The sequence below is a fragment of the Cydia strobilella genome, chromosome 6 (assembly GCF_947568885.1).
Source record: "Cydia strobilella chromosome 6, ilCydStro3.1, whole genome shotgun sequence".
NCBI lineage: Eukaryota > Metazoa > Arthropoda > Insecta > Lepidoptera > Tortricidae > Cydia > Cydia strobilella.
In genome coordinates this window covers 12,058,360-12,084,302 of record NC_086046.1, presented here as the reverse complement: position 1 = coordinate 12,084,302, position 25,943 = coordinate 12,058,360, and the positions used below count along the sequence as shown (strand labels likewise).

General features: G+C 38.0%; 1 protein-coding gene across 5 annotated transcripts in view; it reads right to left on the bottom strand.

Annotated features, from left to right (window-relative positions):
- The window catches only part of LOC134742480 (RNA binding protein fox-1 homolog 1-like), an 89,186-nt gene that overhangs the window by 46,233 nt on the left and 17,010 nt on the right, over window positions 1–25,943 (bottom strand). For 4 of the 5 annotated variants that reach the window (XM_063675680.1, XM_063675682.1, XM_063675679.1 and 1 more), the window contains exon 2: window positions 17,802–17,846. The exons of the other annotated variant lie outside the window; for it this stretch is intronic. In XM_063675680.1, the coding sequence (XP_063531750.1) occupies window positions 17,802–17,846 (45 nt within the window). The remainder of the gene's footprint in view (window positions 1–17,801; window positions 17,847–25,943) is intronic. 5 annotated transcript variants of the gene reach the window in all.

Here is a 25,943-nt window from a genome sequence, read left to right as displayed (position 1 = left end):
TTTGGTGGCCTAACAAATTGACAAAGGTGATGTCAACTGCTATGAATTAAAATTTAAGGTGCCAAGTAATTAGCTAGCCATACACGCACGGATTTGCCCGTCGGATCTGCCTGAAAGATGTGTCTGGCGGACGCATCCGTCAATGTGTGGCGAGAAATAGACACAGATTTGTCCGCCGGATGCCCGTCCGCTGTCCATCTGTGTCTATTTCTCGCTACACATTGACGGATGTGTCCGCCAGACACATCTTTCAGGCAGATCCGACGGGCAAATCCGTGCGTGTATGGCTAGCTATTGGGTAGTGTCGAGCACTGGTATATTACGAGTACTATTAAGTCAATGAGGTCAATGAATTATGACTTAAATCTATTCTAATATACGCCATTGTGAATATTTTCACGTAAATAAATTTGTTACTCATATTGTAGGTAAACTCATCGTTTGCTATCGTTGGATTTTTTTGGCTAGTGCTACTTTTTAGGGTTCAACTCTACAGTGTGGGGTATCGTTGGATAGGTCTTTCAAAACGAATAGGGGTCTTTTAACAAACACTTGATAAAGTGAATATTTTCAGAAATAATCGCTCCGAAAGAAAAAATCGTAGAATTAGAGCTTAAGAAAGACATTAAATGTAAACTATAGATGTAGGCCGAGCACATGATTGGCGCGACAGTATCTCGCCACGAGATAGACTACCCGTCTTTTACTAACTATATGAATTAAAGAGGGACGGGTAGTCTATGTCGCAGCGAGATACTCTCGCGCCAATCATGTGCTAGCCCGGCAGAACATGATCAGTTTAACCGTTTTTGAGTTATCGCAAAAAGTCTCCCCTTCATATTAAAAACACGTACAGCCAAAGATGTTACGACATTAAACGGGTTTTTAAAATTATTTGGCATTATTCATAAAGTAAAATGTAAGATAACTATTGCTTTAATTTAACTCATTTAATTGTTATTTAATTTCTCTGAAACAGTTTCATTGGCTGAATGTTTGCCTACAGTTTCCTAAATTATGTGTTTTTTTTATAACCTATACCTATTTTTTTTATAACCTATTTTTTATACCTATGGATTATTATGACCAGACATGCAAAGTCTCCAATTGAAAGTTAAAATCATGGCCATACGTCTATTACTTTAATTAAGTACTGATGACGCAAATTTGCCGTGTCTTTTTAGTTTCCTCGTATTCGATATGAAAAGTAAATTGTTGAACTCGGGTGAAATGCACCAAGCATCATTTCATCTCTTTGTTAACAATCTTCTATACTAATATAAATAATATAATATAAATATTATAGGGACATTCTTACACAAGTTGACTAAGTCCCACGGTAAGCTCAAGAAGGCTTGTGTTGTGGGTACTCCTCAGACACCGATATATATAATACTTATACAAATACTTAAATATATGTATAGAAAACATCCATGACTCAGGAACAAATATCTGTGTTCATCACACAAATAAATGCCCTTACCGGGATTCGAACCCAGGACCATCGGCTTCACAGGCAGGGTCACTACCCACTAGGCTAGACCGGTCGTATTTTTAATAGCTTCAGTTTAGCCCATTGTGACGGAAGGGTAACTACGGAACCCTACACTCAGGATGGCCCGACAAGCTCTTGGCCGATTTTAGTGATTGCTGTCGGAAACCGCCTTATTTAAGCTGTAATGCAAAATAACCAAAATTCAGAATAACAGTTCTTAACGTAGTTTTCACGAAAAAACTCGTACTTATAAATAGGCAACTAGTTTCTCAACGATACAGGAGTAACCTCGGTGCATGGGTACTATTGTAAACAACATTATCTAATTTAATTTTACATATACATAGAAGTGTATGTCTAAAAAAGTTTATTACTCTATACCAAAATATAGGACCTGACTATGCATAGGTACAAATTTATCAACATTATAAATCCATCGGTTTCTTCGTATTAAGATGGATCCATCTATCACCCGACCGTCTTAGCGCTACGATGTATGTAATAGATATTCCCACATACGTCGTTACTCAGAGACGTGCAAATAATACTCAATAAAGAAATATTACAGTCTCACTACACTTATATTGACCGGGATATAGACCGTGATTACCTTTTGTATTGTTTGGAGCTCGAAAACAGGTCTGTCGAGGTTTTCCCGAGGGGCTACAGTATGGGGTTCTTCAAAAAAGGAGTGTACAGGTTTTTTCCCTTAAAGGGTCGGCAACGCGCGTGTAATATCTCTGGTGTTGCAGGCGCCTATAGGCTACGGTAACTGCTTACCATCAGGCGGGCCGTATGCTTGATTGCCACCGACGTGCTATAAAAAATATATATATAAGTCTAGTGAAACTAATCGTGAATCATTCAAAACTCATATTACAGTCTGGCAAAAAAGAGTAGAAATTAAAAAGTAGCAACACTGTAGTGTCGTCCCTTTCAAATCAATCTAAGAAAAACGGGACGACACTACAGTGTTGCCAATTTTTAATTTCTACTCTTTTTTGCCAGACTGCATATAACTGCTCAAATATGAATAAAATGTAGCCGAATTTTCCATTTCACTTCTACTCACTTTGTAGAAAAGTCGTGCATCGATGTTTGCTTTATAATTAGCACACTTTGTACAGATTCTATATAAACAGCAACCTATGAAAATAGTCTCTAAAATGACAAAAATATCTACATGAATATTTACAGTAATACCCTGGATTTTTGGGGATCCACTAGGATTCGTAGGGAAATTACTGAGTGACCAGAAAGTTGTTAACCCCCGCCCGTAATAATTTATCACTGGTCACGCACACGCAGCCGAACATTTTATTCGTCCTAAGTCGAATTATTATTCTGGCTTAACTTGTGGTGTTAAACCACTGTGGTTTGGCAGAAGAAAATATGTATTTAGTTGTAAGTAAGATCTTTGAATAAACTTTTTTTTTTTTTTGTCGTTTACGGAGTCGGGCACATAATATACAATTATATTTGTTCTAGCGTTAATATTTGTATTGTAATGTTTGCTTTGCTCCATATGAACAGCCAGAACAAAATGAGTTTTCCTGAGTGCCGCGAGGCATGACGTTGTTATAAGTAGCAATAAATGGTTCAGAGGATGCGTAAAAAGAGTTCACCAATCAACGCCGGAGTTACGAGGGTCTTGGAAGCCTTTTAAGCTCGCTATCACGCTACAGATAACTTGCCGGTTGCAAGTTGCAACACAATAATTGTGTTCTATATTTACCAGGCTGACGCGGAAGGAAGGGGTGTAATGTGAATGTATATTTGTACGTGTGTTTCTATGACATGCCATGCAGTGCAACCGGCTCAACTGATTTTAAAGTGTAAGGTATCATGTCAAATAATCAGGTTTTGTAGGCAGAAGCGAAATTATTACTTTAGATGACGTCACGAACATGTTTTTTTTTTTTCATTTTCAAGGCATTCTCGTAATTGTTGAATGAGTAAGAAATATCACCAGGTTTTAAAAAAGCTGTGACGCAAAAGTATAAGAGAGACGGATGAAGTTACAGCCCCCTAATCAACTGGATGATCCATGAAAGCCGTGACCCAGCGCAGCCCACTTTAAACGGCTCCGAGCTTCGTAACAAAATATCGAATACATAATGTTTTCCGGGTAAATGGGATTCAGTTTCGGGTCGCGTTTCCGTTTATTGTTTAGGTGAGGTTCGCTAATTACAATTAAGGCACAAGCTAAACCTGTTACGGATTAATTTAACAAGACATCGACAATTGCTGCATTTTTATTAATTATTTAGTCTGATATGTTAATGTTAAGAAACTTTATTAAACATGATGTTAAAATATTTTCATTAAGGCGCTTCGCGCAGTTTTTGGCTAAAAACGGTTACTTTTTAGAGCTTATAACTTCTAAATGAGTCAACCAAAAATTATGAAAAAAATATATATGCATCAACACTCTATGGACAACAATCGCAACATTTGACTTTCTTCCTGAAATTTGTAGTTTCACCGAAAAAAAAATAACACGACAGGCCGTTTTGCGGCTAACTTTGCTTATAACTTCTAAACGGCTTAATCGATTAAAATTATTTTTAAACTAACAAAAATGTTTTAACAGGTTCTACAAATGCAACATAGCTTTTCTTAATCAAAAAATATTTTCTTAAGAAATCGAACGTTTTTCCACATTTCATGCGTATGCAGCCTGAAAATGGCGTGGCCGGCAGTCGTGTGCCAGCTTTGAGACGAGGAGGCTGTGTCGCTCGTCGCTCCGTGCCTTCCTTGCACTATGTACGCTTATGCACAAGCAAAGTGCTATAATATCGGAGTTATTGTGGCCAAAGAATAAATAACTGCAGAGCGCTGATTTGGTTGCGACGCGCATTAGCGAGCGCAACACGGTATTTTGCGGTCTATTACAATGAATGTAATGATAATATCCGCATATATTATACTATAATATACGTATGTTTGAGAAAACTTCATTTGAAATAAATAAATAAATGTTTTCTAACCGACATATTATAATGTCATTCAAGTTTTACGTTTTGAATAATGTTCCATTCCATCTCGAAACAATAAATAATAGATCATAAGCTACCTATTACCTATAACGTTGTATGTATGAATAGTACCTGTTAAAAAACATTGTTTTTGTAGTTTAAAAATAATTTTAATCGATTAAGAACTAGCAAAACGGCCTATCGTATTTTTATTTACGGAAAAACTTACTATTAAGTTTATTGTAGGTTTAAAATTAATTTGTTTACGTTACATGTCAGTCTTTGGGTCACAAACTTACATATATACACCAAATTTCAACTTAATTGGTTCAGTCGTTTCCGAGAAAATAGACTGTGACAGACGGACAGACAGACAGACAGACGCACGAGTGATCCTATAAGGGTTCCGTTTTTTCCTTTTGAGGTACGGAACCCTAATAATGATGATATTCCCACGTAATGATTGAAAAAACTTAGAATTTCGAAAAATAACACATTTGTAGTAGTATATGAAGCTAGTAGGTACTTTAATTTTATAAGTTAACTATTAATGGCATTATTTATATTTATTTATTACGGATAAAAAAAACTGTATAAATAAACGCACTGTACGCCTCAATTTAGTACATACCAAGCTTTAGCTATAAATCTTAATCCGTCGATTTGACTTAGGTATTTATTTGTAAGAAACAGATAAAACACAAATTAACTAATTGAGGCTTGTAAAGTATAATGCATAAGGGAATATATTTTATTATAATTTACGACCTCTACACGCATGATCTACTCATACTCAAACAACAAAATATCTGCAAAAGATACACAAATACGAGGTATAGCGCCAAATGCCGCGCGCCTCTGGGCTGTAGGTTATTCTTTGAACCTCGTTCCGCCGCAGTCGCCGCACCGAGACGAAATTCACGTACGATCTCAGTGAGCGGGGTGCGGGTACAGAGACGCTGAGACGCTCAAGGCCAAATCAGCGAGAATCGTCTTAAGGAAACTGTAAGTCTAGCTTTAAAAAAAATTCCAGTGTTATGTATAACTATAGAAGACTGTTTGTTTCTTAAATAAATAAATAAATAAAATATTTCATGTACATATAATAACTTTTGTATTTATTATTTGCACAAATCCACATGAAGTGTTTAGCCATTTTGCAAGTTATCCCTTGTCGTTGTTCAAGATTTAGATACATACACCTACAAAAACGATTACCTGTACTGTAATACTGTACTCGTATGTGTAATCAATGCTTCCATGAATGATCTGTTAAGTTGATTAACTAAAGGCTGTACCAGAAGTAAAGAGACAACTTTCAAAGTCTTACTGGCTGAAAGTTTTATTAAAACAAAAGAAAAGTATTGGTGTCGTTGCATCTACGATTTCGTTATCTGTCATTAAAAGCGGGAATTTCGTTATTGCATATTAGTTTTTCAAAATGAATGATCATAATATGAAGCACTTGCTAATAGGATTATTCAGATTGGCCTTTATTTTACGAGTCTCATACTAAAAAGGATATAGTAAAACTATTTCTTCAAGTAAAAGCTAGACAAATTATTATATATAATAATAAGACTATGAAGAAACGGGTGAGATTAGTTTTAAGTTGTCGTGGGAGCAAATTCGGTATCAATCTAATAATTTAAATAACTTGGTGACTACTTTCAACCAAAATCATTACTTTTAATGTTTACCTTAAATTACATATTTTGAAAATAAATTTGTCTCTTTACTTCCGGGACACCCCAGTATATGAACCCACTGTAGACGACTGTGCATACCTGCTAACATAATTATTGGGGTTTTCACAAGAAAAGTCAGTATCGTGCGTCAAAATGGTGGAATACGGGTAATGGTGATACATATTTCATGTTAACATGACTAGCAAAATTACAAAGACGTGCCTAAAGAGTTAGCGGTATGTTAGAAAAAAATAAAGCACTTTACCTCCTTTACGGCTTTTGTCGATGTTTCAATCCCCTTGTTAACATCGTTGCCGCAACCTCATTAGTTGACTAGACAGCTACAATATTCGCGTGTAATCCTAAGAATAATTACAGTTAAGCAACAACATCTACCTACGTATAGCGAAATACTCACGCAGATTTATATTTAACCACAAAAAACGGGGTGCATCGCGAGTCAACATGCACTCGAGTCGCGGAAGCGATCTCATTGAAACAGCGCCCTGTAGCCCGTTTTATGGGTCGCCGGCACGGCACGGCACCGTTCATTAACGCGATTTCTTTTCCCAGAGCACTCAGTTCCTTTGCATATGTACTACGAACTACGACTATTTTATACATACAGTAGGCTAATTGTATGTATGGTTTAATTTAATCTATTTATAGGATTACTTATACATATTAAATCGATTCAAATTAGCTGGCATTGGTTCTTTAAAATTATATTTTTAACAATGCGCATTACATTACTACTCTACTACGAAGGCTAATTTAAATATGTAATTACATTGAAACATAATAAGAAATTGCTAATGCGATTTAGGCGACGTATCCGCGTGGCTCCGTTTCTGAGGGCCTTACGCGAACCACGTTCGACGTGTTGCCTATATACCTGTCACACTTACGTATCAATTTAAAAGTAAGACAGAGAGGCAACACGTCGAACGTGGTTCGCAGTAGGCCCTCTGATCCCGCGCGGGATTAGCGCGACGAGACGACCCTAAATAACTATACCACTAACTATAGTATTACTCTGAGCCGAGTCTGAGGTTAGTCGTCGGAGTTGCGAAAACGTAAATAAATAGAAGAGGTATATGTATTTTCTCCCTGCTAGGAATAAGTTGACAAGTCCGTTACGTCTGCGGTTAGATTCAAATAAATTTTAACGAACTCGCTTTTACACTTTCTACCAATCATTATAATAAGGAGAGCACCATCAGAGCTAGTTCATGAACACGCAATTAACATTAATTAAATACTATTTCAAGAACAATGTAAAGCTGCCTCAAGGCTACTTTCGGTCGTACTTCGACGTAATTCACCAGAAGGCGAAGCGTTTAAAGTTAAGAAAAAAAAAAGAAAAAATATTAAACCCGTTTTATATGCGCTAGCAACTGAAACGTTTGAAGTCGGTGCAAAGCCAGATAATTACAATTACAAAACTGGTTCTTTTTTTCCTATCTAACTACTCCAGGGTTGGCATTCGATTTGACGGTGTTGACGCTTTTAAAATTTGGCTTGGCACCGACTTCAAACGTTTCAGTTGGTAGCGCATTAAAACGGGATAATATTTTATTGTATCCTTTTTGAAGTCGGTTTTACTTTTTTTTAAGATTTATTTTATTTTTCCATTTTTAGATTTTTTTATTTCAAGTTTTTCTTATGTGTGGTGCATCATTCTGTAAGACTCGTTCCTGTCTGGCCAAACTGTCATGTCACTAAACATTTTTGCGCTTCGAGTATGTATCAAGTTTCAAGGTCTGGATCTGAAACTATCAAGATTTGAGGAGTTAGACCTCATGGAACCCATCATCAGAACTAGATCTTAATACAAATGTTCCTTCAGAACTTACTTGCTTAATAAACATAACGAAGAGGACAAATCGCCAAATGTGAAATATGCGTTGTTAAAGAGCCCCATTGCATTATCATCATCAGTCATCATCAGCAGTTCCACTTCATCAAATGGCACTGTTTTGGATGAAAATGCTTCGTTTGTTGATGAAAATACTAAAATCACTATATATGCTTATAAGATTTAAGGAAGTTCCTTAGATTCCTCATGGATCCCATCATCAGAACTGTTTTGACAATAAAGGGACCAACTAATAGGGACAAGGGGAGGGGGGGGGGGGGGGTTTACAATCAAACAACAAAATAATTTTCCAAATTGGTTCAGAAATGACGGAGTTCTGAGGTAACATACATACAAAAAAAACGGTCGAATTGATAACCTCCTTTTTTGAAGTCGGTTAAAAAAGGTCAAATGAGGTTTATTCAACGAATATTGCAATAGGCAAAACAAAAGCCACAGAAGGTAGGTAATGCCATTAATTTAACTACTTAGCTAAGCGTTTCTCTTGTTGGAACGCAGAATTTCTCATGCGAATGGTCACGCTACATAGTAAGTATGTATGGAAAGTAACTAGCACTGTGTACATGAATAGGACTACTAATACAATTTGCAAATCATTAAGATGTCCCAAGCACAATATTTATTAAGGAATAACATCCCCTTTGCCCATTCTTCATTCATTGCAGTTTACTTATAATATAAATGCTGCTGGAAGATGAACATGATACGTTTCTGCCCCAGTATAGAATATTAAATGTGCGGCGTATAACTTTTGTAATAAGTCCCTCTTGCGCTTTGTGGAAGGGCTGACGTGTATTGGTGTCTCAATTATGCATGAGTATATATACGCTTATATTACCTTCCCCATCATCGTTTAGTAGGTACATTACGTTGATAGTAGACTACAACAGATAGGTATATAGGAATAAGTGGATTAGATCGTATATAATTGATATAATTGATCGTATATTATGATTTGGAGAATGTTAGGAAAAGTATGATTGACTTTGTGATAGTGGATGAAAGAATTAGGAAGAATGTTATCGACTCCAGGGTGTATCGAGGGTCGGGTATCCATTCTGACCACTTCCTGGTATTGTGCCGATTAAGTGGCTTGTTTAAAGGATGGAGACAACGACCCCGTACAGTTACTGCCGATTTAAAAAGAATAAAAGTGGAGAATTTGCAAGAAGAAGGAGTAAATGATGAGTATAGGAGTAGATTAAAAACCGAATTCAATGGTATGGATGAGATTAGTGAGACTGAACAATTGTGGAATAGGTTTAAAAATAAAGTAGTAAGTGTGGCAAGTGAAGTATGTGGAGTAAGGAAGAGGCACAAAGGAAAAAAGGAGAAGAATGTTTGGAGGGATAAAGAATTGCAAGAAGCACTGTGTAAGAAGAAAAAGTTGTGGTTGGATTGGTTAGCCACAGGAGCTAACCAAAGAAGAAATCACACGGCTTCATTTGACGAAGTCAGTGAAGCGAAAAAGGATTATAGAAGAATGAAAGTGTTAGTAAAGGAATTAGTATACAGAAAGAAAGACGAACAGAAAGATAAAATGGAAGAAAGGCTCTCTCAAGATTTCCAAACAAATATAAAGTTTTTCTGGAAGTCCGTTCGTTTAGCCAGGGGTAACACCCAGAATTCTGAGCTAAATTCAATAAAAGACAAGAATGGAAGATTAGTGAATGAGGAAGAATGCATCTTAGAAAGATGGAAAGAGTATTTTGAAAGTTTGTTTGATAAAGAGGAGGTAAGCACGTCAATTTCGGAGTTGAATGAAAGCATTGAAAACGTGTCGGAGAACGAAGATAGTATTAGCATGGATGAAATTGTGAAAGCGTTAAAAGGAATGAAATCAGGGAAGGCTGCAGGGTATGATAGAGTTTCTGTCGAGATGCTGAAAGCTGGACAAGGCATTGTAGCAAGTCAGTTGTACCGCCTTTTCAATATGTGCTTCAGAACCGGTCAAGTGCCCAGGGCCTGGTGCAAGGCCGTCATTGTACCTCTTTACAAAGGAAAGGGATCACAACTGGATTGCAAAAACTACAGAGGCATTAGCTTACTCAGCGTCGTCGGCAAATTGTATGCAAAGATATTGATTGAAAGAGTAGTGAAAGAAACCGATGAGAAAGTATGGGATGCACAAGCGGGATTCCGAAAGGGTATGGGATGTACGGATCAAGTATTTTCCTTGCGATGCATAGCCGAAAAGTATTTGGCCAAAGGTCAGAAGGACTATTGCGCTTTCGTGGATTTGGAAAAGGCTTATGACAGAGTGGTGAGAAATGAACTTTGGTCGGTACTGTCGGTGTATGGATTGAGCGGCCGTCTCATTCAGGCACTGAAATCGCTCTTTGAGGATTCCAGTGCTTGTGTGAGAGTAAACGGGTCGTACACTGAGTGGTTTAGCATCGAAAAGGGTATTAGGCAGGGATGTGTAGTCACCGTGGCTGTTTAATCTGTTCATGGACAGTAGTTTGCATGATTTGAGAAATGATGAATGTGGGCTGAGAATGAGTGGGTTACCCGTCAAATGTCTTCTTTACGCTGATGACCTGGTATTGCTAGCGTCATCGGATGAAGAGTTGCAGGAGATGGTAACTAGAATGCATGGATCTTTTGAAAGGAAAGGAATGAAAATAAATGTAAGTAAGACGAAAGTTATGGTATTTGAAAAGGAGGAATATATGACAAACTGTGAAATTTTGATTGGTCAAGAACGAGTAGAACAAGTGAAAGAGTTTGTGTATCTGGGAACATTATTTACTAGGGACGGTAAGCATGATAAAGATATTGAAAGGAGAGCGAGTGCTGGAAATCGCGTAAATGGGGCACTTAACGCTTTTATGAGCAGCCAGAAGGTGTCGCAAAAGGCACGTTTGGCTGTGCATAGAGGGGTGCTGGTGCCTACACTTATGTATGGTAGCGAAAGTTAGGTATGGCAGAAGAGGCATCAGAGCCAAGTGAATGCAGTGGAAATGAGAGCGTTGAGAAGTGTGTGTGGTGTGAGATTACAAGATAGAATTAGGAACAGTGTGATAAGGGAAAAGTGTGGACTGAGCGAAGATGTAGTGACAAAAATTGAGAAAGGTATGTTGAGATGGTTTGGACACGTGGAAAGAATGAGTGAAATAAGGCTAACAAAGAGAGGGAGAGGTAGAAACGGGAGTTGGAAGGGGCAGACCTCGGCGGACTTTCTCTGATCAGATCGGGGAAATCCTGAAGAAAGGCCAGGTCAAGAGCACCCTAAACCGGCGAGCGTGTATGAGGAATGTTATGAAAGTGAAGGAAGCGAAAGAGGTATGTCAGGATCGTAGCAAGTGGAAATCCGTGGTCTCTGCCTACCCCTCCGGGAAATAGGTGTGATTATATGTATGTATGTATGTATAATTGATTTATCAATGCCTTCACATTAATGAATATTTGCATATCGTGAATCGTGATAGTATGACAGATTTATTAATAAAGCGCCATCGCCATTGAACGCGTCGAATATACCTATAGTGTACTGACTACGTGTCTTATGTATGTAGAATTTTACAAGTGACCGATTTACACATATCTTTGAGCATAATACTAATAACAATCAGGAGCCCATTTCTCGAACTGTATTAGACTAATATTATTAGTGCACAAACTGTCAAATCGTATGGGTTTCCATGACAACCCACTAATAAAAGCCTAATATGGGGCCCCATTTCTCGAATGATATTAGTCTAATATTATTAGTGTGTTGTCATGGCAACCCATACTAACAATACCCATACCCAATACCCATTCGTTCGTGGACTAATAATACCCATTAGTCTAATAGGTACCGTCTGAGAAATAGGCCCCTGGTCCGAGAAATAGGCCCCAGGTCAAACAAACGTATTTACGGATATCCGAATTCGGACGATAGGAATTCACATTTGATCATATTATTCATATTTATATCTACAGTTACTGTATAATTAAAAACAGTGTTTTGAAATTGGATTATAAACTGCCAATATACCTACTCCTTTTTGGCGGCTAAATCAATTACGAAAGATTAATTTGTTTACGTGTCGGTCCTCGACATAATTAGGTTAAGACGTAAATTGAAGTTTGGAACGGGCGTCGTACATCGTTGTCGGTTCTGGTCGGTAATCCTGGGTGACAGACACCGGCGCACGGCGGCCCTGCACCATCACCTACGGGAAATATTGATCTTATTTGAGCTTGATTAACTCAGACGTTGTCGACGAACTAATAATACCGAAACTCTGGCACGTGGCCAGGCGAGGCCTTAATGGTACTTCGATCCACGACAACTCTGGTGACGCGCTATATCGTTGATTTGTTTGATCTCACACTGATAAGTTATTCAGAGGCGGGTGAATTCCCCAGCTCCCCTAACATAAGCCCGGCCTGAACAAATGAACATCCCATCTACGCTGTCCAACGATTAGCTATCCGTAGTAACCTAGTGACTAAAGGTTTGAAGTAACGCTTTAAAAGGCTTTTATAAGATTAAAATAGCGCTAATTGTAAAAGCTTTCATAAAAATATTTAAAGCGAATAAATCCGTAACTTGGAAGCTCATTATACAGCCTCCATCTGACATTTTAGAGGTTTAATAGGATATTTTTTATTTCTTAATTAAATATGATACAGACCTGTAAAAGATATTAACTAAGTTATTATTACTTTATACCGATGATACTAGATATAATCTGTAAGTATACCTAGGTACGCATAAAATAACATTTTATGTTTCTGTTATTAATATATTTCACACCCTCCTTTAGGTCAAGAAATGAAGCCAGTGCCAATTTGAGGGTTGACTAGTTTAAACCAACATGGTGTCAAGGGAAGACTTTGTAAAATTTTATTTTGTGAAATTATGCGCAAATCTGCAAAATTTGCCTCAGGTCGGAAGTTAAAACCGGATCCTTTTTTAGGGTTCCGTACCCAAAGGGTAAAAACGGGACCCTATTACTAAGACTCCGCTGTCCGTCTGTCCGTCTGTCTGTCTGTCACCAGGCTGTATCTCATTAACCGTGATAGCTAGAGAGTGGAAATTTTCACAGATGATGTATTTCTGTTGCCGCTATAACAACAAATACTAAAAAAGTACGGAACGCTCGGTGCCCGAGTCGGACTCGCACTTGTCCGGTTTTTTTACAGAGCTTTGCTGCGGGTATTAAAAAGTTGATAAAGCACCCTCGGGCATTGCGACCGAAAATTCGTTTCGTTGTAGGTTCATCAGGTTCATTTTAAATCACGTGTCTTATTATAGTTTTATCGTTTTCGCAGTTTTTCCATAAATAAATAAATTATTTTTCTAAATTTCTTACGGCCCGATTAAGATAAAATCGGAAAATGTATTTTTCCCCTCACTAGCTCGGAAAGTTGTCTTTTATCCTTTAAGACAAGCTTGAAAAAACGCATTTTATCCACTAGTGGGGAAAGTAATTTGACCTTGGATGGAGCGTGTTTAAGTAGCTTGACAGATAACAAAACGTAAAACGCTCATAATAATGGTTCGTTCGATATTAATTATCATTAAATAAATGGTTTGAGAATCTAATAAAAAATACCAGATTTAGCTTTATTTAATGATTTTAAGTCATAAACCTTAAAATTCCATAAGAAACGTTTGTTTTTTAATAATTATGTTAAATATAATTCTGAACGCACAAGTTAAGTCGATGCAATTTCAAAACGCATCATTAAAATTTCATACGTCAGAAATGTCAACATTGTCAACAAATTTTTTACTTAAAATCTTCTCGCGTAAAAATACAGAATTTCCAGAATTTTTTGTTATAATATTGTAAAAAAACGAGTGATTCCAGTGGTGAATATGATCCAACTTCTGTGGATGTTGCACTATCCTCGCTATAGTGAGGTGAAAAGTTTTGTGTTACACACGGGTGCAAATGTATTTTACTTCTCGTGTGCAACTTTGCACCCTTGTATAACAAATAACTATTTTACACTAGACAGAAAAACCGTAAACAATATAAAGTGAACGGTATCGTATCGTGATCTAATAGAAGTATTTCTAATAGTTGGTTACAGGAATGAAATGATTAATAAAATTTGGTTAAAGATCCGATAGGTACCAATTGTCTAAAATATGTTGTTTTATAAAATTACTAGCGACCCGCTCCGGCTTCGCACGGGTAGTTCAACTAATTTACATAAAACCTTTACAAATCATTACATAGTATAAAACAAAGTCGCTTCCGCTGTCTGTCCCTATGTGTGCTTAGATCTTTAAAACTACGCAACGGATTTTGATGCGTTTTTTTTAAATAGCTAAAGTGATTCAAGAGGAAGCGGAGGCGCAATTTACATGTATAATTTGTAAAGGTTTTCCACCAGGGATCGGCTTTAAGTCCGTATTTGTTCCTCCTGGTTATGGATGCTCTGACATCGAACATACAGGAGGAGGCACCCTGGTGTATGCTGTTTGCCGATGACAATGCTCTTGAGGTCCAGAGCAGGCTGGTAAAATGGCAAGAAAAGCTGAAAAGTGTGGGACTGAAAATAAGCAGAACCAAAACGGAGCACATGTTCTGCAATTTCGGTGGTCTATCCAGTTTTTCCCATATTGCCTTAGATGGTGTATCCCTACCAGTCTGCTCCGACTTCCGGTACCTTGGGTCATTGATCCAGAGTGACGGACGCATCGACCGTGACGTGAAAAATAAAATAAATGCGGGATGGATATAATGGCGACAGGTCTCTGGAACAACTTGCGATTAGGGCTCGCGGTCGAATCCGTGTTTCGTTTACACGTTTCGAATACCCGAATAATACGTAAACGGTTTTCTGGCCCGTTCCGCACGTTTAATTAAGAAACGTGTAGTTAAGACCCGTGTACACGGATAAACGGGTATTCGAAGAAACGTATCTTATTTATCCGTGGCTCCGGACACGTCCTTGACGATAGTAGCGAAGGAACGAACGCCAGCTACAAATGAATAGACAAAAGATTCATGACGAGTTTTTGTCATATTTAACCTTATTCCGTGGGTCATAGAGTCGAAATTCAATGAACGGTTTAGAAAACCCTTTCTTGAGCAGGTAGTTTTTGCTTGCAATAGGTATTATATACGAGTATTCACGCTTCTTATCAAAGTAGTATTTTATATAGCACTTTAAATAGCTACTTTTTTTACGTTGCAGGTTACCAATATAGTAAAAAAAACCTGCTAGTACCTATTTAAAAAATCTGTCTAGATATCACGGTTCATGAGATAAAGCCTAGTGAGTGGTGACAGACTGATGGATAGTGAAGTCTTAGTATTATTAGGCTTCCGAAGTGAATACTTGTTACAGAATGTATTTTATTATGCTTGACTCTCCATGCGAAGCCGGGGCGGGTCGCTAGTTATTAATAAACACTTTAAATCAATTTGATAAAATTGCACCTTCTCAATAAATTCTAATTGTTTTTGCTCTAGGTACCTCTTACCATAGTAAAACGCTTTTTAGTGGGGTGCGGCTACAAAACAATGGAAAACATTTTCTTGTGCAGATGTTTTGACCTTATTACAACGACATAAAGCTTATAATTGTCGGTGACACTTGTGATAATAGTTTGGGAACCTACATGTTTTCGACGATGATAAACAAAAGGATATTGGAAAACAATGGATGGATGGACCACCGGTCGGCAACGTGCGCATTTAAGTTTATTACCTGAACTCTAGTGAGAAAGTGACCAAAGTGAATTATGAATGATTACCAATTTAAAGATCTATCTTAATGTAAATAGCAATATTATCGCAAGTTATCCAAGGTAGTATGGGTTTTATGGTTCTTGGGTTAAATTCTGCCTTTCATTTGAGCATGATTACTCGATAATCCCTTTTTTGTGGTCCTAAGTTTTTTGCGCCGTTGGCAGGTTTGTTGTTTTCGCAAAGCAGTAATAGACCCGAGATAAAAATAACCACGAAATCATTAAACTGTTATTTTTAATTAATATTGTATTCTGTCTGCACACCTATTATTAACGAAAATACTATACCATTATGTAATTATAAAAAAAACTATGATCGATATCAAATTTATGTAATTAGCTTAGAAGCAATCGGTTTTATTAAATGAAATATATTAGTTTAAAATAAAAATTATGTATACCTACTATTAAACACAGGAAGATGGCTCAGTACCTATGTTTTATCAATACGGTTAAAAACAATTTAAAAAAAAGTAATTGTGCGGTTTTATGAAACCACGATGCAAGTGAAACTTTTTTCGGATTGTAGGTATTTAACTAAAAAAATTCGGAAATTAATTCGAATTACGGTATTAAAATCGCGGTTTTAATGTTAACTTAATAAATGGGGGCGATAGAATAAAAGTTTCACTTTAAAAATCGTACGACAAACGAATTCATCTGAAGTCAACATAATAATAGTGGAAAGTGGACCTTGTTACTATTGTACATTGGCTCAAACTGGTTCGGAGAATTCGGACCCGTTCGGAACGGTCTTAAGTACCCGTGTAAACGGAGATACGTGTCTGAGATACGTTTCTTGGGAACGTTCCTTCGAAACGTTTTCGAATCCCGGCGGTTCCGTGTAAACCGGGTTCTTAGTACCGCCGGGCTTAAGAACACGGGTATTCGTTTCGGCGTGTAACACGGATACCGGGAGCCCTACTTGCGATCCACGAATGCCTCTTAAACTTAAGGGGAAAATTTACAGGACGATCGTGAGACCTGTTGTAATGTATGGATCAGAATGCTGGGCGACGAAAGTGACGCAGCGGAAATGAGAATGTTGAGATGGATGTGTGGAGTGACGAGAAAGGATCGGATTAAGAATGAGTATATTAGGGGAAGTTTGAAAGTAGCACCAGTAACGGAGAAGATAAGAAGTAGTAGGTTAGCGTGGTATGGGCATGTGATGAGGAGGGATGAATGCCATATAGGCAAAATAATGTTAGGGATGAATGTTGATGGACGGAGAGCGAATGGTAGACCCAAAAAGCGATGGATGGATTTTGTGAAAGAGGATATGAGAAAGAAAGGAGTGAGTGCTGAGGTGTCGAAAGATAGAGGAGAATGGAAGAGAAAAACATGTTGTGCCGACCCCACATAACGTGGGATAAGGGCAGGAAGAAGAAGAATTTGTAAAGGTTTTATGTAAATTAGTTGAACTACCCGCGCGAAGCCGGGGCTGGTCGCTAGTTATACATATAAACCTTCCTCTCGAATCACTCTATCTATTAAAAAAACCGTATCAAAATCCGTTGCGTAGTTTTAAAGATCTAAGCATACATAGGGAGGGACATACGGAGAGACAGCGGAAAGCGACTTTGTTTTATATGTACTATGTAGTGAAGCCGGTCGCGACTTGAGAGAACTACAAATTACAACTGGCAACTAAAACAATCTACCTTTAAACGCTACTTTAAAAAAATACAGAAAAGAAAAAAAAAGAAATTACTCATTTGTAAGTTATTAAAACAAAAGCAAAGTAATTATTACGTGCGAACAGTTTTCGGAGTAATTGACGCGCAAATCATGCTGATGAGAACACTTAATTAAGTTATTACCGACGAGGTTTTTAATGAACCTAAGAAACTATACAAACATGCCTTAAACACATCCCAGATGAAACAAGTGTGAATTGTAGTGTTTAAGAGTACTAAACGATTTAAACATACATAGTCAACTACATTCGCAGGCACGTATCTGAGATTGCTGTAAGATTTTGGATTAATGAGTCTTATTTTAACGATTATACAATGCATTCACATGCTAAGTGGCGAAAATATCAAATGGTAAATACCAGTAGGGTTGTGGTCCCCGTATCGATGACATTGCCGTTACTCACCTGAAAGCAAACATGTACCAGGTCAACTCTGTTTTCGGCGGTACTGGCTAGACCTTAACATAACACTGGTTTACGTAAAACGCGTTGGCTACTATAAACTATTCGTCTAACGTAAATACTCTCCGCGAACTACAATGTTAATCACACTAAAGCATTCGAGTTTTGTTGTGTCACTCGTATAATGTGATTGGACGGCGATACCGCGGTCGTTGAGCGTAGGAGAGATCTAGTTGCTGTTATAATTGCGTACGAAACGATATTGGCAGTGAAATTGACATAACATATATGTTAAACACGATGCCGAGACAAATGATGCACTTTCGGAGTGTCTTGCATTACGCCAGGCACTAGTTATCGAGTCGGATGGGCAAGGCGTCGCTGCCCGCAAACCGAGCAGCTCTGGCACGAGCCCAAATAATTTTCATACTCCTCTCGGGACCGGGATAAGTTGCCCTATTCACGTGAATCGGAATACATATACATTCTACTCCGATCGTAATTTGCACCGTACCCGCCCTGTGCAACAACGAGGTTATAGGTATTAACGTCAAATCTTTTACGACAATTACTGTGCCTTCTGCGTTCAGATATCGTTCAAGGGTTATATTCAATTCAAATTTACAATACGAGTAGGTATGTGTATTATACATGCTAAATACAATTAAATAATTAATTTAAATAAATTAGGTAGTAGACGTCTCTTCTCTGATACTTATAATAGTTATAATAATGATTATGACTATATAACCACAATCAATATTTATAACCTTATGTATGTTAATTGCTTATCCGATTAAAAGTTAATGGAGGTAAGCGCTCGCCAAATGGGCGATTATAGGTACATCATAATGTACATTACTCGGGTCCTAAAATCATATTAAGAGGATTCTCTCTGGAACATGAAAACAAAAGCCACACTTTTACCGTCAAAATATTGAGACGAGGGTTTGCAATTACGCTTGTTGTTCTTGGGTCACAGCTGCCACAACAAAACATTTCTTATACTTAGCTATTTAATTCTAGCACCAAGTCACTGACAAATAAAATTGATCGCAATCGCGTAGCCCCGTAGGTACGTCACATTTGGCGTATTATTTTTTTAAGCAATGATCTATAGAACGAAAATCCTGAAAAGTTATCGGTTTCAGAATTATGACTAATGATAATATGACAATCATTACATTATGACTTTCAATAATTATGTCAAGCAAAGGGGGTCCCTAGATCTATAGATCATCTGAACCAAATCAAACTTTATCAAATTATTAATAAAGCCAAATAGACTTACACTAGGATATATAATATTCTATAGGTAGTAAAAGCGTTAGACGAGCGCAATAAGTTATCAAAAGTAGCTCCAATTACACGGGCACGGGCAGGGCATCGCTCGGATTGAATGAAGTGATACAATAATTATAGTAAACGGCACTCATGGCGCTGCGCCCGCGCTCCGTACAAACTGGTATTTATTTACCACCAACTGAACTGGTTCGCCTTCAAACGCCAGATGCAATACATAGGTTTCATTGCTAAATAATTTGACGGAATATATAAGTTTAGAAATTCGGCAAAGCTCTGTTATTATCACGTGAACACATCAGCGTCTAACAGATAAAGCTGTCTCTCAAAAATTCACCTATAGGTATAGACAGCGAGTGTTTAGGTCTCATGAGTATAATAGGAATCAATCACGCTACGGCATTGGAAAGAAGCAAAGTAATAATGAGTTAACTACCACATTAAGCATTCTTTAACAGCGTAATTAAAAAAACAAATAAATCTATAACAAAGTATTAACGATTAACAAATAGTTTCTCATTAGGCGAGTAAATCAACAGAAGGGTTTCAAGTTTCCATATGACAGGATAAACAGAACATGGGAACAAAAGTTCATTCTAGGTCCATAAGCGTGGAAACATTGGGAACGCTTCCTTTCACCGGTTCGCTTTGAAGCTGTCTGTGGCCTCTGTGGGCGCAATCAGCGCACGCTAACAGCTCGCTGCAGGCACACGTGGAGTGCCGCCGCGCGCCGCCGCTGCAGCCGCAGCGACGCGAGCCGCGTTTGATTAATCGCTATAACCGCACATATCAATGACGACTAACCCGCATTAAACCACACTTACATAATACATATTATCTACATATGTTATAATATTGTCTTCGGTTACCGCGATAGTTACTCATGAAATAAAACAATGAAAACGGATTATATCGCGTATATTGAATTTATAATACATCCCGACGTTTCGAACCCTTTACAGCGTTCGTGGTCAACGGGTGACTGAGGAAAAATTACAAAGTGCAAAAATACCTATGTTATATATGTTACATATGTTATACTTAGCCGAGCCGTTTTTAATTTAGATGACGGTGTCACTTGTGATCTAAATTCTAAAGCATAAAAGGCTTTTTTTATCTTTTACGTTACCGTCATACATTGAAAATGGTATCAAAACGGAAAACATACTAGTAAATTTCTTTAGACCCCTGTTAGGAATTCAGAGCTCTTCATTTTGATTTGAAATAATGTTAAAATTCCCAAATCTAAAAACAGTAGATTAGTTTTAGCCCGGCATAGCTCTCGGATGAGACTTTTAATGTTCAGATAAAATTAATGTAATTAGCACAGGATAGGACAGATTAATAGGTTCGATACGACCTTCACATCTAGTTACATTACAGACAACAAGCGACGCAGAAAAGGTAAACAATAGAACGACCGGAAGGTCTTTAATTCCCATACAATGCAATAATGTTAATCACTAGTATGACAGCAAGTGGACTGCCTGCACATCGGCAAACCGAACGAGCCAATAGGTTGAATTGGGAGATAGAAAGTAGTAAAGTAAACAAATGGAACCCATAGTTAATTGTTTAGCTGACTCGATATTCCGTGCTGGTAACTATAACGGGTGTCCCAAAAATAACACAAGGTTTTATATTGCCGACACTTGAATGGTGGCTACTGGCTGTGTAATCTAAATTTTACGCGATTTTAGGACATCCTTTAACAAATGCGCTCACATGAACTATCCGACAGTGCAGTTGTAGGGGTGCAGTGTGGTAGTTGGCAGGTGAATCGAGTGGCTCGACTATCACGTAAACAGGCCTTTTTGTGCTTGAGCTCGAGTTGACAACAGATAAAGCTAGTGCCAACTTCAGTCTACGGTCGGTGAGCTATTCAATTCGGGTTCACTTGTAACAGAAAACGTGGTAGATATTTACCGAGAAGATTGAAAAGTTAAAAAATAAGGAGAGCGAGAGAATTATATCAGGCGAAGTTATAGCGACGCCTCGAGGGTTTTGGGCGTGACACCGTCTGACCTATAGGTAGCCAATTTTAGATAACTTAAAGTTAATAAAAAGGGAAACTCATAGCATCAACATAAAACAAGCTTTTGTTGCTTATTTAGCAACAACATGATGATCATAATAAGGAAACGATCGATTGCGTTCCATTCTCGCAAGTTGCGGAAATTGATCTTCTTGGATAGAAAGAGGGCCGGATCAGGTCTATTCTGCATGAAGTACAAAGACGTGAGACAAGTTGACATAGTCATAAATCTCACATTTAAGTCGTATTGCCAGTGGGCAACGTCACGTACACGCAGTCGGATTGCCGAGATTCCTCGCATCCAACACGATATCTGCGACTGTTCTTGGACTGCGGCCAATTTGTGTCCAAACCAGATTTTTGTAAAGATTATCAAGCATGTGAAATGTTTCTTACTCATCATGAACGTACATTTATAAATTAATTGATAGTCGCGGTTCAGTAACCGCTCAAATTAACAAGTGTTGCTAATTTTGCTATGCCTTTTAACAAGTACTTTTAAACGAATATGACATTCGCAGACGCCTATTGAGATAATGAACAGTAAACCGCAACAACAAGTAACTGAACGGTTAGGATTTGAAAATAATAGTATTGAAGTGTTAACAATCAAAGGTTAATCTTTAGTTCGCGAGAAAAACCACGCTGCCAATACCGTTAACTACCCATTTACTGCGTAATAAGCATTTGTGATTTCACAGAATTAAAATCATAGGTTTTGTTTCACGATTTCATGGTAGGGTTACCACTCAGAAAAATAAAACCCTTGGTTAAGTAATTTTTCATATTATTATTATTTTCAAAAAATAATATCTCCGTAACTACTTAACTTAGGAGGTTGATCTTTTATGTTATCGATAGCTTATTTATTGTAGATTACTGGGATATGTCATATGCGTAACCGTACCCGCCATAAGGTACTTACCTTTACCCATGGAACGTCACAATTGATTTAAAGTGCAGCTTTAACATGTTTTCATAGTTGCTAAGGATTCCTTTTTTTGATATTTAGTACCTGTTACAACCCAATATTTTGTTGTAATAGGATTTACGGTCAGAACTGACATGGTTGTCATACCGAACACGACTAACCTAAAGGCATCCATTTCATGACGGACATTCTCGGATTTTGTATAATACAGATATTTAAGACGAGGACTGTATTGTCGTGTCAACGGTACAACAGGAGTCAACTCCTATACTAAACGTCAAGCGCGGGTATTAATAGCTCGACGTCCCAATTAAGTGGGCCTGATAATAAGATCTTGACTTACCACAATGGATTCTACCTACACATATAAATAAAACGATCGCTTGAATTCTAGAGTACGAATTGCTTTCTTATAGTTGTAAATTGTAATGAGTATTAAGTCCTAGGATAACATAATTAAGATATCAGATTCCGGAAGTCGCTACACGGTATTTAATCACCTTCTCAGAAGACGATTGATAAATGAGTCCATCAACGTGCGCAATGCGAGACAAATGAACGCTTACTTGCCGGAGACACGCGGCTAGTCAAACTCCCGGAAAATGGGTGGCGCCCTGGCGTCCGCCTTTTAACGCTCATGTGCTTTAAAAAAATACAAAGCCACTTTCGACAATAGTAGCTTATAAACCAAGGATTGAAAATGGTACTAACTTAACCTAAATAAACACTACTTTCCATTGCGTTTAGCTAAAAGAATCGTTAACTACACTTTTATAGAACCAGAAGTTATTAAACATGGTAAATGTAAAAACCAGGTGGAAATTCGACATATCTTACGCTCGAAATTGCATGTAATTAATAACGAATTCCTCCTCGGTAAATACGATTACGAATATGAGGAAATAAAAAAGGTTTACCTGAGTCTACCGGCCATGTACGAATGTTTCCGGCTGAAATCAGTTACAAATAGACTCGTTAGCGAACGTCGCGTCGGTCACTTTAATGGGTAGAAATTTAAATTGTGCCGTAAAATGCATGCGTTAACTGAAAGTGTAATTTACTGTATTCAAGCGAGTGAAACCTCGGTATTCTAGAATGAATACACTTTGCTGTGCAGCCGGTTGCCGACTGAGCTCGGGGCAGTAAATAAACCGGAGCACATCCCTAACATAATACAGAAGGGTAAATAAAATTGGGACTGTAATAACTCCCTGCCTACCTCTACATCTGTTCGTAAAATTTGATTTAGTAAACGATTTGTCGAGGCATAGAGGTTTGTTGTCCTACTAGTGTTAGATAGGGGGTTTCTAATGACCTTTATTATCTAATCTCGGAAGTGACAGTGTTGGGACTTGAACATAAATATTGACGACATTCGTATGTTTATTTAGATAAACAAAATCACTGGCGGGAGCGCTATAACGTTTCCCAGTGACGAGCCCGTGTATGAAATACGATCATTATAAAGGTTAATACTTGACATTGAGATTTTTTTTTTTCATTTTATTCCGGAATTCTTATACATCCATCTCCGGTTTCTCAAACACTCTACCTGTTGCGAACGCAAACTTTTATGTGTATAATGCAGTAGCAAAACGCAGCCGTCGGGCTCGCTTACTATGCGGAGGCTTATTTAAATGCACCAATAGGAGTGCTCCACATAACCTGTATCGCGGCCAATTAGAGGCACCTAAATTTGGACTACCTTTTTACCCATTATTATTTACAACGACGGGACTTAATCGCGTAAAATAAGTTTTCGGGGAAACGAAACGTACCATTGCGGAGCGAGTTAAGGAGCATATCGCAGCTGTCAAGAACCGTCAGGTGAACAAGTCTGCTGTTGCTGAGCATTTACTAGAGTCAGGGCCAAACCACTGGATTGAGCTTCACAACCCTAGAATACTTTCTACAGATCGTGGGTTTTATAGTAGAAAAATCCGTGAAGCCATTGAAATCAAGAAACATAGAAATTTCAATCGAGACGAAGGTTTTAAGATCTCATCCACATGGAACCCAGTCATTAGTAAGTGTAAGCGAAACCAAATATCGAAAGTTGAAAAATCGAATATTGTGAGTGTTGTGTGTCGACCCGGTAACATCCCTAGTGCGCAAAACGTTCAAGTTAATAAACAAGACCAAGTGCGGGTAGTTCGAAAAACTCGCGCGCCTAGAAGATGTTGATGTCAACTTTAGCCAGTCTTCTCCGAGACCACGGGGACAACGCCGTCCTCGAAACGTCGGAGGTAAATTTAAAACTTATTTTACGCGATTAAGTCCCGTCGTTGTAAATAATAATGAGTAAAAATCGTGAAAGTTTAAATCAGTGTTTTACCTTTTTACCATTCAAAATTAGCTTAATCACCTTTCGCATCAGCCTCCATACTATTACCACCACTTCTACACCTTTAACCGTTTACGTCAACTGTACTTCAAATCGAAGTCTTTTTATTTGTCGTCGAGACCGAGACCTGCACGGCGGCTACACTACCCATACCCTTGAAAAGCGTTTTCTTGATAACATCAGGGATCACATTCATGAAAGCTTATAAAGCCCGTCACAGACGGAGCGTAAAATACCGACCGATAAATAAATATTAGGGGACATCTTACACAGATTAATCTAGCCTCAAACTATGCAAAGCTTGTACTATCGGTACTAGGCGACGATATACATACTTATATAGATAAATACATACATACTTACATACTTACAATATATATATATATAGATAGATAAATACATACTTACATACATAGAAAACACCCATGACACAGGAACAAATATCTGTGTTCATCACACAAAGAAATGCCCTTACCGGGATTCGAACCCAGGACCATCGGCTTCACAGGCAGGGCCAGACCGTTCGTCACGGTCGACCGTAAGATACAGCATTTAACGATATCTTTTACGTACTATTTGACACACACATTTGAGTCCACACACGAAGCTATAATATATATTTTGTGTATCTTACGATATCTTATAGCAAGGCATCTTAAGATATCTTAAGATGTCTAAATACAAAGGAACCCGAAGGAATAGGAAAGGAAGGAAGGAATAGGAAGGACCCGGGTATGTCCTTAAACTACGTCCAAAAGAGAGGTATGGGCACTGTTAATGACATCTCGCTTTGTGTGGTAGGGCACAGGACAGCTGATGTCATTCCAGATCTAGAGCAGAGCCCAACTGGGGAGGTACCTCCACCTTACAGAAAACCGCAGCCAAATAACACTAGACCCTACTAATAGTGTTGTGTTCCTGCCGGTGAATAAGGTTGCCAGAGCTCGAGGGAGGGTGTTAGGGTCGGCAACGCGCATGTAACTCCTCTGGAGTTGCAGGCGTACATAGGCTACGGAGACTGCTTAACATCAGGCGGGCCGTATGCTTGTTTGCCACCGACGTAGTATTAAAAAAAAAGATGTTATAGCTCAGTATATTACGATATATTTTGGGATATTTCGTCTCTCTCACAATGTAGGTGCTAGACAGAGAGCGATATATAATTTGGTATCGTTGTCGTGTGTGGTGCTTAGCTATACTCTAAGATATCTGTCGGTATATTATCGCTCCGTCTGTGACGGGCTTAAGGTTGTCTAAAGCGAACGAACACCGATGTAAGTGGCACGCCAAACAGGGATTGTGATATCATTTCTCATACCCCGGGCAAAACAAACTTTGTTTCACATCACAACGTTTCAAAAACGTTACTTATGTCGTCAGTTGTCGATAAGGACGATTCCTACTTGCATATTTATGGCAGTAATAGTGATTTATCAACAACTAGCATAAGTAACCAACAGTTCGACACTTCTTTTGCGACATTACTTT